General features: G+C 38.3%; 1 protein-coding gene across 6 annotated transcripts in view; it reads right to left on the minus strand.

The window, feature by feature from the left end:
* USPL1 (ubiquitin specific peptidase like 1) overlaps positions 1–16,398 on the minus strand; it is a 28,777-nt gene extending 12,379 nt beyond the window's left edge. The window contains exons 1-6 of one of the 6 annotated variants that reach the window (XM_036917313.2): positions 16,112–16,245; positions 12,934–13,082; positions 12,268–12,396; positions 7,112–7,754; positions 5,069–5,182; positions 833–962 (exon numbers count right to left, since the gene is read on the minus strand). In XM_036917313.2, the coding sequence (XP_036773208.2) occupies positions 833–962; positions 5,069–5,182; positions 7,112–7,754; positions 12,268–12,396; positions 12,934–13,014 (1,097 nt within the window). In that variant the 5' untranslated portion in view covers positions 13,015–13,082; positions 16,112–16,245. Of the gene's footprint in view, positions 1–832; positions 4,923–5,068; positions 5,183–7,111; positions 7,755–12,267; positions 12,397–12,915; positions 13,083–16,111 lie in introns of those variants that run through there. The other 5 variants (XM_036917312.2, XM_036917314.2, XM_036917317.2 and 2 more) reach the window with 5 other exon arrangements.
* Positions 16,399–16,712: the final 314 nt, after the last annotated feature.

Genomic DNA, 16,712 nt, shown 5'->3' on the forward strand with positions numbered 1-16,712 from the left:
ATCAAAATAATTTAAATAAATGACTAACAGAAACTGGTCTGGCAATCTTTTTAAATGCCTGCCAGCAACTTTCTCATACATGGACAGAACAAGGGTATCACATCTGATGAAAATTTTTTCTCCCTGATTCCTCTTCTAAAATTGAATTTCTCTCTTTATTACAGGGTACATGTATAGAAGCAAAAAAAAACAAAATGTTCCTCCCAAGGCCCAGCCTCAGGGCCATGCACATCCGTCGCGACCCCTCCACTCCTCACTTGGAGGTCTCAGGGAAGCATGGCTGAGACAGCCCACGTGTAGAGGACTCCAGTGGTGGCGAGGCTTTCATGGGACTGAGGGAAGGCACAGAAAAGCCGAGGTTCTCTCTGAAACCTGCTTGTCAGACTCTGGGAGCCTTAAGTCAGTTTCCATGATGTTAAAAACACAAACAACCCCTAATCTCCAATACAGAAGTAAGCAAATCCACATATAATTTAAAGGAATTCTGACGTTTTCTTACTGAGCAGGGACTCCAGAGAGGCAGTGGAGGGGAATGTGCTCCTTGTCCCATTTGTCCCCACTTCCCACTGAAGAACTTAAGAAAACTACTAGTAATCTATAAAACTCTGAGTATTACTTTTCCAGTTTAAAGAAGCATGCAAATTGCAGTTTCTGGGCTCAAATTTTTTTCTTTTAACCTTATTGGTGGAGAGCCTTCAAGACATGGTGGGAAATTTTATCCAGGATAGAAGGAACAGAGAGAACAGTGCTACAAGTGAAAGCATGTTTTACTCAAATTTTATTACTCAGAACCATTTTCAGTAGAATGGTTTTAAAAAATAAAAAAACTAACCTGTTTTGATACTTGTGTCCACACTGTGAACATTCAAAGTTCCAAGAAAAAGAATACATGAAGAGCTTTTCAATGTGGGGTTCCATTTTTAAGAGCAGGGGAAATGCAAACACAGGGCTTTCTGTATCGCCTTTAAAAAGAAAAGGAAAAATCATTGCTCATAAATAACTGCGAAAAGTAAACCCAAAGCACAAACTGTTGTCTTTTCTTACAATGTTCACAGAATGAATTTATGTGAATAAATATATGACAGAGTAAGCTATACACACGTCGGCATGGGGAAGTTTCTAAAGCATTTTTCTAAAAATGTTCATCATAAAGATTAATTATCACCTTAGTCTCTGGTAGATACTTAAGAAACTTAAGACAAAGGAAACTAAAGACCCATACTTATCTTCTGAGATCATTTTAGCTTTTCTCAGGAAAAACAAATCCTCAGAACTACCACAGCCATAGAATATTATAAAAACAAAATGAAGCTATGCAAATGGTTTGCTAAAGATAGTAAAAATAACATAACTGGTGAAAAACTGCAAAATAATCTCAGAGTTGGATAAAACTATTAAAAAAACATTTCTATTCCAACTCTTTTGGTCTACATGTGGAGAAGCAGACATAACACATGAAGTTAAAGAACCGACCTCAAATGTGCTGACTCCTCCTTATCTACTACTCTTCATAATCTTTTGGTCTCATCTTTTAACAAAATTAAACTTCAATAACTTTTAAGACTAGAGATCTGAATTTTGTTGTCATTAAAAAACAAAACAACTGTGAATGTCATCTTCCAGTTTTGAGATCAGCAAGCAAGTTAATTGAATAAGAAGATTTATATTCTCCTATTGGTTTCTCTCTTTCCTATCCTCAGGGAGCTTAGGTGCTGCCTTAATTGATTTGGCCCTAGAAAGAATGAGTCCTTCCACCCCCTTCTCCCCTGGGACAGTCTCACTTCAGTGGTCCGGTTCTCCTCCTGGCCTGAAGTTGTCCGGAACACCACCAGGAGGAGTCACCTTGGCGGGACCAGAAGGCAGAACAGTAGATGTTACTGCCTAAGCATACACTGTAAGGATGTGTAGTCACAAAGGCTATTGTAACAGTCATCTTTGTGGTAGGTCTCACTGCCATTTATAAAATCAAACCAAAATATTTTTATAAATGGAAATACAGATCACCTAAAAATGAACATATGGAACACCATACACATAAAACTGTAGTATAGCACGAGTGTGTAATCAGTTATCAGTCTTCAGAAGCTTACTCTATTGTAACTAAGCATTAATAAAAACTAAATAATTTACAATTCATAACAACATGGAATCTTCGGGTCTGAAAGTTCTCAATGAATCAAAATACCATGAAAGAGCTCAAAACACACTGTTATATATAGCTCCTAAATTGATCTAAATTTTTTCCTTTGATTACAAATTTAAAGCACCCACTAGAGAACATACAATACCATGCCTAATTCCAATTTTTATGACCTCCTGCCTAAATTAGTTACGTGGTTTCTTTGCCTCTAGTATCTTAACTCCAACCCTCCACCCCAATTCCTACCCAACTACCTAGTTTGCATATGTCATTAACGTACCTTAATTTGCTATTTACAAACCTTTCAGTGACTCTTTGCTGTGTAGAGATTCAAGTCTTCTTTTCTGTTAGTTGTTCATTGTCTTCTGGCCATTTTTCTATCAGGTTGTCTTTTTAAAAAATTTGTGTAAAAGAGTTCTTTACAAGACATCCTGGATATTATTTCTCTGACCAGAGGCCTTAAACTTTAATCACATTTACCAATTTTTTCTCTTACGCATCTTATTTAAGAAATTCTTCCCCACTGAGTGACAAAGTATTCACCTATATTTTCTTCCAAAGTTTAACAGCTCTGCTTTTCACATGTAGGTCTCCTAATATACTGATGTTTCTTTCTGATTACGGTGTTAAGGAGGGATCCAAGAACCAACTGTCCCAGGACCATTTGCTGGACAGCCTTTTCTTCCCCACTTATCTGCATCACCATCTCTCATATGGTATCAAGTAAGCAAAGGGCAGGGGTGGGGGATCGGGGGTACCTGATCTGGGCTCTTTTCTGTTCGGCTGGTCTATCCTTACACTGGTATACAACACTCAAAGACCAAATCACTCTTTGGATTTACATAAATAAGTAGAAACCATAACAGTAGCTTTTTCTTTAAAAAGAATTAATATAGACATTAGAGGGAAAGAAAACACCAAACTGGAGATAGTAGTTACCTTTGTGAGGAGGTAAGGAAGAACTGGGAAAGAGAACAAAGGGAGCTTCAGTTGTATTTATAGTATTTCTTAGATGCAGGGAGGGAGAGCAGAGAGAAGGACAGTTAACAATGTGTTTTTTAAAATAATCAAAATGATAAAGTGGCTGATCTTAAAAATTTAACCAACAATTAGGGTTGGTAGAGATTTACTTCTCTCTCTTTAGTAGTTTATAATACAAATTAATACTCAGAATGAGGTCACATACGTTGTAAAGTTCTCAAGTGATCTCTGAAGCAAAGACCAGGTTTCTTTAGTAAGATATTAAGCTCTAATACAGCACATCAGTGAGTGAATAGTACAAATACGAACAAGAGAGGGATTCTGTTGTACTTCAAGAGCTGCAAGCTTGCCCAATTGCTGATTGCACAAAATAATCATTTAAAAATCCCTTCTCTGTTACACAGAAAATTAGGCCCAAGGCAGCAGTGGAACAAGATGAAACCTTGTTCAAAATATAATTATCAGGAAAAAGAAGGGGGATGATTCAGACTGGGGAAGAAACCACTCTTTGATTCAACCGGGAACTGGAGTAGGGGCCCTGAACAAAACATCTCTGGTTGCTCTAGGAGGGAAATGATACCTGCAAATGCAGTGTGGGAGCCCCTGGGTCCACGTGCTCTTACAGAAGAGGCTCCTCTCCTCTGAAATGCATATTCACCCAACAAATCAGTGGCTGGGGTAAGGAAAGAGGCTGACGACAGAGGAGGCTGAGGGAAATTTTTGCAATGATAGAACTGTTCTGTATATTAACTGTGATAATAGTTACACAACTGTATATATTTTTTAAGTGTGTTGTTTTATTACCTGTAAATTATACTATGATATAAAGTATGAGATCACACCTGGTGATAAATTAGAATAGGCCCTTTAGACCTAGCGGCAATACCAAAAATATGACATATGGAGAATCAGTTCATTATTACAAGAACAAAGGAAACTTATATAGGTAAGAGTTCATGAAAACAAAAAATAGTTGAACTAGAGGACTGTGCACCAAAGAAACAGGAGGTAACACCAGCAAAAAATACACTGCTTCCAGATACAATAGATATCTGGGTTTCATGAAATAAATGCTACTCACTGAGAGAAAAGCTGATGGCACTGATATTTTACATCATTTAATATAAGTAGTATACCAATAGGGATATCACGTTATGCTACTATAACACAATTAAGCCCCAAGCTAATACAAGGAGAAAGAGAAATGAAACAAAAAGACATCCCCCTCCAAAAAAAAAAAATCACCACTGGCTCCTTTTAGCAGTACTAAAAAAATTAAGAAAGACTGGGAGACTCCAGGGCCCTGCTCTGCTCTGCTCCCTGAGGGCAACAGAGGACAAAGCAGGTTTCATTCTTGTGTCCATTTTAAAGATAGGAAAACTTTATCCAAAGGTCATCAGTGTATTTCTCCCTGTATTCCATTGGTGAAAATTGTACCATATGTTCATTCTTAAACCAACTACTGGCAGAGGAAGTAGAATTACTATGGTTGATTTAGATCACAGATTCTCAACATTGTCCACTCTAAGAATCACTTGGGGGCTTTTAAAAATCACTGATATCTCAACTCCATCCCTTAGATTTTTATTCAGTGGGACAGGCCCCTAGCACTAGTATTTACTTTTAAATTCCCTAGGTGCCTTTTTAACAAAGTTAAGGTTGAAAATGCTGGATTAATCTACTTGGGGAAAGTACTAGAAAAGCAACCAATGGTGCATCCCCTGGGTATTCACCTAGTTCCAAGAACTGCATCCACTCTCAAGGGGTGGAACACCAGCCAGCATACTTATATGGAACAGCTTGGCCTACCAATAATTTAACCAGTGCTGGATTCCTAAATGGAACTACCCAGATTCTCTAGCCCAAGAATCTGACAATCCAAAGTACATTCCTTATGATGTATTTATGGTAGATGAGTAATGGACTTAAATTACACAAATTACTTACCTAATGTGCATCTAAGCTGAGGCTGAAGCTTAGTAAAAATTTCGTCTCTTACTTCATTCAGACAGGTCTCTATCTTTGCAAATATTTCTGGAGTAAATTTTATACCATTTCCATCTAAAAACAAAATATCGAACATTATCAACTTGTCAATCTCCATCTTGCCGCAGAAAATTAAGACATTACCAAGAATGAAAGTTTATCAGTCAATAAATTCTGAAGAGACAAAATGGGAAACAAGAAATTTCCTTAATTTCTATGGCATACCGTATATTCTGCAACCAATATCTATGGTATACCATATGTTCCCTGACTGGTCAACAATGGGGAAACAACGTACAGGTTAACATGAAAGTTTGCACAACCAAAGGCATGTTGAATAAAGGTAAGGATTCTTACCCACCAGAGAGCAAGACCTAAGAAGCCCTAATAATTAAAAGTGTAATGCTGGTGCAGGGATAGAGGGATGAAAAGAACAAAATTGAGAGTTAATGAATAGCTGCACGTGTTACATGACATAGGCAGCATGGCAAACCAATTTTGAGAAATAAAGTGGAGGTGAAAAACTGGCTATGCAATGGGCTTACCTCACACTGTACACAAAAATTAACTCTAGCTGAATTAAGAATTTCAATGCCAAAAGCAAAACTTTATGACTTTTCAGTGAAAATATAGGTGAATGACTTTCTGATCTTAGGGAAAGATGTCTTTTAAAAGCCACAAACATTACTAGCTAAAAAAGGGATGACTTAACAATTTCTGTACATTAAAAGCTATCTTTAAAAAAGCAAAAGCACAAGATGCAAACTGGATGGTTTAGCAACAAATATCCCACATAAAGATAGCAACAGACTATATAAAAACTCATACAAATCAATCAGAACTTGATCACAGAAGAGATATAAGACACAAACAGGCATTTCTCAGGAGGAGGAACATACAGTCAATCTACATATGAAGAGCTGTTCAACATCTTTAAAATCCGGTAAAGGGCAGTCAAGATCATGGACCATTTACATTACTCAAAGAGCAAAAATCTCCAAATGTGAATATTACCCAGGGAAAAGATCTGTATCAGGAAGAGCTCTTGCACATCACTAATGGGAGTATTGATCAGTACAACCACTTTGGAAAAGAGTTCGCCATTGTCTTATGAATCGGAACTCACAGCCTATAATTTGGCACTTCCATTCCTATAGTATAGCCAAGGGAAACTTTACTGGTACCCCAGGAAGACTTACCCAAGAACAGTCACAAGAAGGGTATTTACAATGGCAAAAAACCCAATGACACATGAACGAATAAATCTATTAATATATTTACAAAATGGAAATAATATATAGCAATGAAAATCAATGAACCACAAATACAAGTAGTTTCACAAATAAATCTTTATAAAAAGGAAAAGAGGTCTCAGAAGACATACTGTACAATATCCTTTTTATAAAATTCAAAACGAACTAGACTAGGCAGTATCTTGTTTAGCCATACATATGTAGTAAAAATCATAAAAAAAGAGGGAATGATGAAGCACTACAGGAAAATGATTACCTCTGTGGGGAGGTGGAAGATGGGATGGGAAGGAACACACATAGGTAAATGTAAATTACTGGGAACATTTTAATTCTTCTTGGGTTGGGAGGTGGGTTCATGGGTAACCTACTTTATAGACAATGAAAAATATATTCCTCATTGTGAAGAGAGATTTGGGGGGAGTTGTGGGATTATGGGTGATTTATAGTTACTTCTTTATTCCAGCAATTAAAAAACTTGAAATTCTACTTTAATGGGCTCAATGAGGATGCCCATCACTGACAGCTAGCGATACAACCAGAGCTTCTTTATTCTTAGTTTTTTTAAAAAGACTGCCTTCTGGGCAGTTCTGCAACTGGCGTTATCTCAAGCTTCACAGCACTGTCCCAGAGCTCCATGCTCCCACCTCTCTACACGGAACAGGGGCTACTAATGGAATCTCTTCTACATGCTATGAGACCAAACTCATCATTAACCTCTTTAAAAATTTAAGAGAAATAAAATATTACCCACCTTTAACTCCATCCAACTGATTGGTATGCAGAAGCTTATTGGCTTGATTATAATTCGTAAACAAGCACCAGAACACAGATTCCTCCTTAGAGCACAGGTTAGTCATGGGGTATTTTAACCCTTCCAAGTGCACCAATGCTGACAGGATACAGTCTAACCAACAGAGAGCGTGAGAGTTTTTCCACTGGACACATAAAGATTGACGCAATGATGTACATTTGCTCTCCAATGGCAATTCCAGTTCAGATGTGCATCCTTCATTTTGAGGAGAAATCCTTCCACTTCCAGAAACATCAACTGTAGTAGGATCTTCTTTAGCAGCCACGCCAGCAGTATCGGCTTCCAAAATCCCATTCTGCTCCAAGGAGTCAGCCATCCTAACTGGATCCTGCTCACTACTGTGTGGTCTACCAGGTAAGTCTGATGAGATTTCATCATTGGCTTCATTATGTCTGCTGTTCGAACCTTGTTCACCATCAGTAACAAACTGATTTTTAGTCTTTTTACAATTTGCTAAAAAAGGTGAATCTTTATCACTGGTTTCCAAGATCTTTCTTTTTTTAGGCTTATTTGGAGTGTGACAATCTTCCAACTCAGGAGAAATCAAGTTATTAAGTGATTTAAAGCCCAAAGGATAGATGCACTAGAAAGAAAAAAATGGAATAATAAAAACTACAAAAATTCAAATAAGCTGAAGTTTTACTGTACAGTTTTTATGTCATGAAAAATGTGCACAAAATTTTAGCAATACAATATTATCACTAAATTTGAAGGAACTAGGAATAACAGCTATTTAATAAAAAATTTGGCCTCCAAAAGAATAATTTTTCCTAGTTAATTTGAACATGAAGGATTTAATCTTAGCTACACTAAGCTAAGCTAACAAGGTAACATACAAATTAAATGGATTATAAAAAAGCTCTTAGCCTGACTTCAAAAAAAAAAAGAAAAATCATAAAATGATACAGAGAACTAATTTTTAAATCTAGCCCAACCATCTAAGAGCATTTAAAAATCAAATACTGAAAAAAACCTAATGCTGTGTCTTTCACTGATTTTCAGAGCATCTTTAAATATATTCTGGGTTTTACTTCTATGAAAAAGGAGTAAAGGAAACATACCACTTTTACCTTGTATTTGAATAATTCCCTGTAGGGTATGACCAAAGACAAATTATAAAAATGATTTTATTTATACTCATTTTACAAATGAAGAAAACCAAGAAAGTAAGTTTTCTTTGATAATACAAATGATTTAAAAGCCTTTTTATTATAAATTTCTTCTTTAAAAAAAGACTAAATAATTAAATGTTCCAATAAAGACTAAATAATGGAATATCCAAAGAGAGAAAAAAGTTAAAACTCCCTACTGTTTGAAAATACTTAAGAGTTTCAATTTGTTAATTTTGAGCCAGTTTAATTCGTGTTTTTCAAAATCAAGAAACATATTTTAATATAACTATCTGATTAAAAAGGGTTTCCTATGTGCTTCTTTACAATTTAGCACCTAAAAGTAGAATATTCAGGGACTCCAAATTTCAAAATAGAATTTTAGAGAAATTAATAATTTGATTCACAAATCTTATAGACCAGGGATTAGCAAACTTTACCTGGGAAAAGCCAGATATTTTAGGCTTTGTAAGCCAGTGTCTCTGTCATAACTACCCAATTCTGCCATTGTAGTATAAAAGTGGCCATAAACAATACATATATGATCAAGCATGGCTATGCTTCAACAAAATTTTATTTATGGACCCTGAAATTTGAAACCCGTAATTTTCCCAGTACATAAAAATGTAAAAATCACTCTTAGTCTGTGGGTCACATCAAGTTTGCTGACTCCCAGTGTAAACCAATTTACTTCATAAAATACACTGGGCTCTTCAAGATATGGAAGCAACCTAAGTGTCCATCAATAGATGAATGGATAAAGAAGATGTGGTACATATACACAATGGAATATTATTCAGCCATAAGAAGAAAAGAAATCCTCCTATTTGCAACAACGTGGATGGACCTAGCAAAACAGAAGGAACAAAATGGCAGTAGACTCATAGACACTGAGAAGTAACTAGTGGTTACCAAGGACTGGGGTGGATGAAGGGCACAATGATTCCCAATTACAATATAAGTTGGACACAGGGATGGTAGTACAGCATGGAGAATATAGTCAATGATTCTATAACATCTTTCTACGTTGATAGATAATAACCGCACTAGAGGGGGTGAGGGTATAATGACATGGGTAACTGTTGAACCACTGTGCTGTATATCTGAAACCAACATAAGACTGTGTATCAATGAACACTTCAATAAAAAGAAAATATACACTGGGTTCTTATTGACTAGAATATTTTCTAAAATTTACATCAATGACTAATTACTCTGAAGTTCTATTTTTACATTTGCAAAGTATATACTTAAAATTCTTGGTTACACATTTTTTTACCACTTAAGGAGGAATGCTTCAAACACTAAAAATGTAAATAGTACATCTAACCTTAATAGCCATGACCTATGTCCTGAGGACACTGACTTTTCTATTATGGTAGTCCTTAAAGAATTCTACTGAAATATTACATATTTTTCAGAAGAGGAAAAACTAATTTTTTTTCTAGAATCTGTAAGATTTTCGCTTTCCAGTGTTCACAATCCTACAACTTTAATCTGAGCTAGTTAATTAGTGAACTGTATAGTCCGCTGTACAGATGAGCTGTCAAATCTCCTAAAATCAACCCTCCCCTTGGGCAATGAAGCCCACTGTCTGCACCAGGGAATATCCGTCCAGAATTCTGTGATGCTTTCTCCTATTTTTCTCTCTCCAATGGATACCACCAGCATACCAACACACTGTTATTTTTCCCAACTTGAAAACAAACAAGAAAAACTACGCTCTCTGCATGCCACCTCACATCTGTATTTCTCAGTTCTTCTCCCACTTACTCCAATCAGGCATTCATCACTACTACTTAACCAAATTCTCTCAAGGGCTTCAATGACCCCTGACACTCTAGTCAATTCTTAAGTTGAGTCCTCACCCTCCTTGAGTCCTCAATGGCAATGACAGTAAATCATTCCCTTCTTTCATTAAATACTTTTTTCACCTGAGTTCCAGGACAATATACTCTCCTTCCTGGATTTACTCATACCTCCCTGTCCACTTCTCTCTTTTGCTGGTTCCATTCCTCACCTGGATTTCTTAATACTGGAGAATTCTGGGCTCAGTTCTTGAACCTCCCCATCCAAACTCAGGTAAACTCACCCAGTCTCATGGTTCAATTACCTACATGTGATGACTCCCAAATGCGTATCTCCAATCTCAATTCTCCACCCAATACAAAGATCCAATTGTTTACTCCAAATATCCATAGATACAAATGTCTCAAGCTTGACTGGTTCTGGCCTCCTGATCTTTCCCCCATATCTTCCTCATTTCAGTAACTGGCAACTCCATTCTTCCAACTATTCAAGCCAAAAATCTGGGAATCACCTGGATTCCTCCATTTCCTAACATGTACTCCAATCTTTCAGCAAATCCTTCTGGCTGTAGTTTCAAAATACACATAGAACCCAACCATGCCCCATCACCTTGGCCACTACTTGCTCCTCTAGTAGCCCTCCAATTAGCGTGCCTGCTTCAGGTCTTGCCCATCACATGTATTTTCAACACAGCAGCCACAGTGACTCTTTTAACATGCAAGTCAGATTATGTCACTCCTCTGCCACTATCCCTACTATGGTTCTTAATTTCAGTCAGAGCAGAGCCAGACACCTTACAATGGCCTACTTGGTCATTATCCAGGTAGGGTAAGACCCTCCTTGGTCCAGTCCCCTCCCCACTATTTTCTGACCCATAGTCTGTTACCCTGCTTCACTTCCTCAGGGTCAGCTCTGCTAGTTTCCCTGCAGTAGCACAAACATGGACAGGAAGCCGCCACTCTCAGGGCCTTGTATCTGCTACCCTCCCTGTCTGGATGGCTCATGCTTCCAATATTCACACGGTTTGTTCCCCTTCATCTCTTCCGGTCTGTGCTCAAATGTCACTTTCTCAATAAAGAGTTCCTTTCACCACTCCATTTAAAATTGCAAGTTACCCATTCCCTGTGGACTTTTTTTCCTCCACAGCACTTTGCATCACCTCACACAAAAACATATACTTTATTTTCTTTCCCACTTTAGAACATAAAGTCCTTGAGAGCAATAAATATTTGCTTCATTCACTGTAACCTGGCCTGGAATGGGGGCCAAGACAGTGATGCTCAAAAGAAAATTTTTTATAATAAATGCCAAAATAAATTTATTTCCATTTGTAAGAATGCCTGGTATTGCCATCCAGTTGTACACAGCAACAGTGTGTGATTTCGTCCAGTATTTTACAAACTTGGCTGATCATTAGACTCATCCTCAAAGAGTACAAAACTACAAAATTCTGGGTCAACTCATACTAACTCAGCATCTGGGGATAAGACCCAGAAATTCTTAGAAAGCCCCTCAAATAATTCTGATGAACTGCTAGTTTTACCTGGAATAAGACATGGACTGTATGCCAATCACTGCTCTGCCACTCTATGACGACCTTGTGTTCCGAAACCCTCTGCCCGTTTTCGTATTCATAAAACGGGAATACCTATCTTGCAAAGTTTTGAGAATTATGTGTATAAAACACTTTCACAAAGTGTCAAGTACAATAAAATATAGTGTTATAGTGTTTAACGAGCTCCTATATAAAAATTGTACCCGTCAGTACAAATTATTATAATTAATTCTAAGATATTTAGAGCCTCAAGTACATAACAAGAGATAAATAACTTTTCCAGTAAGTCCCAAAGTTAATAAACCAAAGACATGAGAGAGTAACTGCTATACACAGCTAATTGGGACCCCCATAAGGTTAAACAAACAAAAAAAAATCAATCTGGCAATGTATTTTCTCCTTTCACAAATCTAATGACAAGAAAAGCAAACATCTTCATGCAGTATAACTCAGGAAGCTAGGTGAAAAAATAACAAGGTATTTAAAACTGTATACCAGACAGATCTAAAAATGCTAATGTATTAAATGTACACTCTAAAAAATACAAAATGAGTACAAATTTAAACACCGGAGTAAAAAGTAGAAGGCTAAAATCTCAATACCATCTAAGATTAATACTTTACCTGCAGATCCTCACACAAAAAGATAGATTCTTGAAAACTAATTCGGTAAGTCTTTAAGGCTTTTAACTTTCCCTTCTCTCTACAAGCAGGACAATACCCATCGGATGGAACTTTGGCAGAATCATAACTCTAAAAGAGAAATAAAATAAATTAAAATACAGACATTCCTAGATTGTATAAAATTACAAAAAGTAACAAGAAAAAAATTACAATTTTCACCTGGAAGTATCCTGGCAAGATATTTTAAACGTGGCAAATAAAAGAAATGCATATAGCCTTTAAATACAGCTATTAATCCCAAAAGAATATATTGTAATTTTAAATATCAAACTTTAAATGTTAAGAATAGCATCAGTCTTATTACAAGAGAAAAAGTAATGCGAACTTCCAAGCAAAATGTATGGTCCATATTTTCAGAGTATAGTAGTAACCGGTAAGGTCTACGTTTTATTTCTACTTTCACATATCAATAAAACACAGAGAGGTAAATATATTAAAATAATCTTTCGCCATTGCTGTAAGATTTCCGTGGAAGATACAATTTTTTATAAGTTAACTGGTCAAATTAAACCAAGTTTAAGTCTCAAAAATAGGAGGAAAAAAAAAAAAAACTAACTTTGCACTGAGGCAAAATATAAGTTCACTAACTTTTCCCAAATACCCCACCATGTGGAGTGAAGATATCCCTATATCAGTCCCTGGTCCAATCACTGGCAAACCATTTCCAATCTTCGGGGAATCCATCATTCCGAGTCATTGGCTAATTTATTGTCACTTGAAACATGTCAATATCACTAAGGATTTGTCAATGAACCCTGAAAAAAAAAAAGTCAATAGACAATTAAATAAAAATCCTACTTACTTGAAAATGAGCTCTTTTACAAGATGTACACATGTTAAGTATATTTGGAGAATTATACGTCCTAAGATAAACAAATTCTAAAATTGCAGTCTTGAAGTGAAAACAAAATACCTAAATATACTTATAAATCTAGCAAAGTTGTGGGGAGAGGGTAGACTCGCAATAGGACCAGTTTTTACAGTGGACTCATTTGTAAACAAATTCATCAAAATGTGTAATAGAGGTAGCTTTTATTTAAAGCAAACTGTATTGACCAGAAGTTGAAAACATAAATTTTTTGAAGTCTATGCACAATTTGAAACAAATATGTCAGCATTACACTAAGAAAGTACTTTAAAAACCCTAAATGCATTGTGCTGTTACTTGACAGGGACAAAAGAACCTCATATCATCCTACTGCTTTCAGTCACCAACTGAGAATAATGCTATTTTTTAAAAGCTACCAACAAATACTGTTTTACTTTACAGGGAATTATCTATACCACCACAAAAATACACCATCGCAGTACAAATTACACATGTAACAGGCTTGTTTTGAGTGCAGTCCCATTAAGTAGAATCACATTCAGTAAAAGTCAAAATTGTAAGACTGGAGCTCAGGGTAAGGAAGAAAGGATTGTTAAGAGTAGTTTAGATATGGATTTAAAATACAAGGAATCAGACACAGGAGACCTTTAAGAGTGAATCACCACTTAGCAGGCCTGCTGTAAAATCATTTCAAGCAAGTCTTGCCCAAGTCTAAGAATCCACTGTTCAATGACAACAAACTCCTGGGAAACTGCTAATCACAGACTCACTTTAAAAACTACTTATGCTATCCTGTTCCAGCTATATAAACGTTACACACCTTTCAAGTCCCAGAATAATTTCAAAAATAAAAATGCTTTTTAGAAAAATCAGCACCAGTGTATCTCAATTTTCTATTTCTGAGGAAATATACATTAAGTCAGGGTTTTCAACTACAGCACTATAGACATTTTGGGCCATTGAACTCTTTGTTGTGAGGGTTGTATTGTGTGTCGCAGGATGTTTACCAGCATCACTGACCTCTATCCACTAGATTCCACTGGCACTCACGCCTCAGTCTGACAAGCAAAAATGTCTCCAGACATTGCCAAATGTCCCCTGAGAGGCAAAATCACCCACTGAGAACCACTCAAGAAGTAAAAACAAGTTTGGTGCTTTTTCTTTTTAAGCTCCTCACAGACACCATCAATTTATTTTTGGTTGGTTCTATTCATAATCTACTTACAAAAGGGACTATATAGGAAAGAGTCAAGTGCTACGGCTCTCGAGTGGCTAAAAGCATGCATGGGCCTTACACATGCAGCTCTTGATTCAGAAATCTGTAGAACTGGTTTGTTCTAAGAGTTATTATAATCGATGATAAGTGTGAAATGCTTAGCACCTGACATAGTAAACTGTAGCTACTACTTATTTGGTGCTAATTTCATACTTCCCCCCATGTAGAAAATATGCAGTACATTTAGTACCAATCTGCAGTAGTCTCAAAAGAAAAACTGGTAGGCTATGTATCTTGAATAAACTGTTTTTGATGAAAATTTCCATCTGCCTGCAGGAAACCTAGAAAACGTTCCAGCTGGTTCTCTCTCTCAATTATGAAACATGAGGTGCCTTCAAATCTGTTCTCCTGTTCCCGCCACCCAACACTTCAATGGGAAAAACAGGTTGGGTAAAAAAAATGGTAGGTTGGTGGTTGGATTCTGAATATGCAGAACCCCCTGAAAAGAAAATTCACTTAAAAAATACCAGAGGTGGGCTATTCAGGTCTTCTAAATACAATTTACTTTGTCCTATATACAAAACCTTGCAGTGAGTCTTATAATTTGTCCCTAGATGACCACCTTCATCGTTCCTCCTTTAAATATAACCATCTCCTCTTTCCTATATTTTCCAAAATCTAGGTAGGTACCTGACCTAGAGGTACTTCAAATTTGAGTGATTCTGTACTCTTCCACTTCTCTCTTTTTCACGTGGTGAAAATCACCAAATTCTGTGAATGGCTCTTAAATCCCCACACCTCCTTCCATCCAACCCCCACAGCCATATCACTGCCAAAGTGAGGCTTTTCTAGAACAAGTTTGAGTCTGTAACTGTTCAGTTTTAAATCACCTATTAACTCCAGCCTTCTTATAGGAGAGTCCAGACAACACAGTATACCTAAAGGTAAGCATTATAACCTAAAGCTCACTGCACTGTGAGACCAACCTGGCTTTCCGGTCTTACCCTCCTCTACTCCACGTCGCCCCCAGTCTCTTTTTTTCTGCCGCCCCCTTTTTCATTACTTTTATGAGCCCTTGATGCTCTTGAAGCCGGAATGCGTATTACTAGTACAGTTTGGACCCAGTTACAGTGCAATGAATGTGTAAAGGTGGCTCTGGGAATAGCAAAAGATACGTAATCAAGCTTCACTCATAGTCCTATGTGCAAAACGGGAAAACCCAGGCACCAGTTGGTCAAGGAGGAGCCTTCGGCTTAAGCTTGCCGCTCCAAGAACAAGTGAGCTCCGCACGTTAACTGTCAAAGGTGAGGAGCCACAACAGAGTTGAAGCAGAGAAACCGGGTGGGATTTCGGCGCCCAGACCTGTCTGGTACAAAACCCAGCCATCCTGAATCTGAGACGGATAGGACCGAGGGGTCAGTTTCAAAACCCAACCTTGGAAACCCGAGTAGGCGGCGCAGGGCTCCGTTATCCCTCCCCATCTCCACACTCCTCGAGAGACGAAGGAAAAAAAAAATCTCTGGTTTCTCTTCAGCATTTACCTCTCTGAGCCAAAACCAATATGTAACTATCTTTGTACCTTCAACCCCTTCCCACCTGAACCTAGTCCCAAGCCCCTCCCCTCTCCCAGCCTAGCCCACCCTTTCAGCGTGCAGACTACCCCCCAAGGTAAGTCGCCTTTCCCCACCCCTGTCCCGCTCCCCTATCTCGGGAGCTGTAAGAAACGACTTCTCCCTTACCTGCCATGGGCACTCCGCTTCTTTGCACCAGGTCGATCTGAACTCCTGTTCCAGCTTGAGCTCCACACTACCCAGCAGAACGTTCAACCCACGTTCCGTTGTGCCTGCTCCTCCCCCACCGGCCTCTGCTCTAGGAAAGCCGCTTCCGGTTTGAGTCCGCGGCAAAAGAGGTCCCCTTCCTGCTCCGCACGAGGCCTGAAACGTCGTAAGCGCTGCGGGGAAGGCGAAAAAGGACCACTTCCGGCCAGCCTCCGCAGAGGCGTGGCTTTCCGCTTGGCCGCCGCAGTCACAGTTTCAGCTGCGGTAACGACTAGGGGCGGGGCCGGAGACTGCCAAGCCCGCCGTTTGTGAGTGGCTGGGTTTGGGGACGCGACGTTTCTGGAAGCTGCTGGAAAAGCGCTCGAGCGGCGGAGGTGACGTCGACGGCCAGTGGGGTGGAGCGTGATCAAAACTAGTGCGCGGTGGGCAGCGGAGGGATTACGCTGAGGAAAGAGATGGCCGCGCGTCTGGTGGCACCCCGGCCGCGAGAGTCGGGTCGGAAGTCGACGTGCACCCGGGTGGGAGGGTGCAATGAAGGCTCTCGGCCGGTGCGTCCCTGCAG

Source organism: Manis pentadactyla, chromosome 2, assembly GCF_030020395.1.
Source record: "Manis pentadactyla isolate mManPen7 chromosome 2, mManPen7.hap1, whole genome shotgun sequence".
NCBI classification, from domain to species: domain Eukaryota; kingdom Metazoa; phylum Chordata; class Mammalia; order Pholidota; family Manidae; genus Manis; species Manis pentadactyla.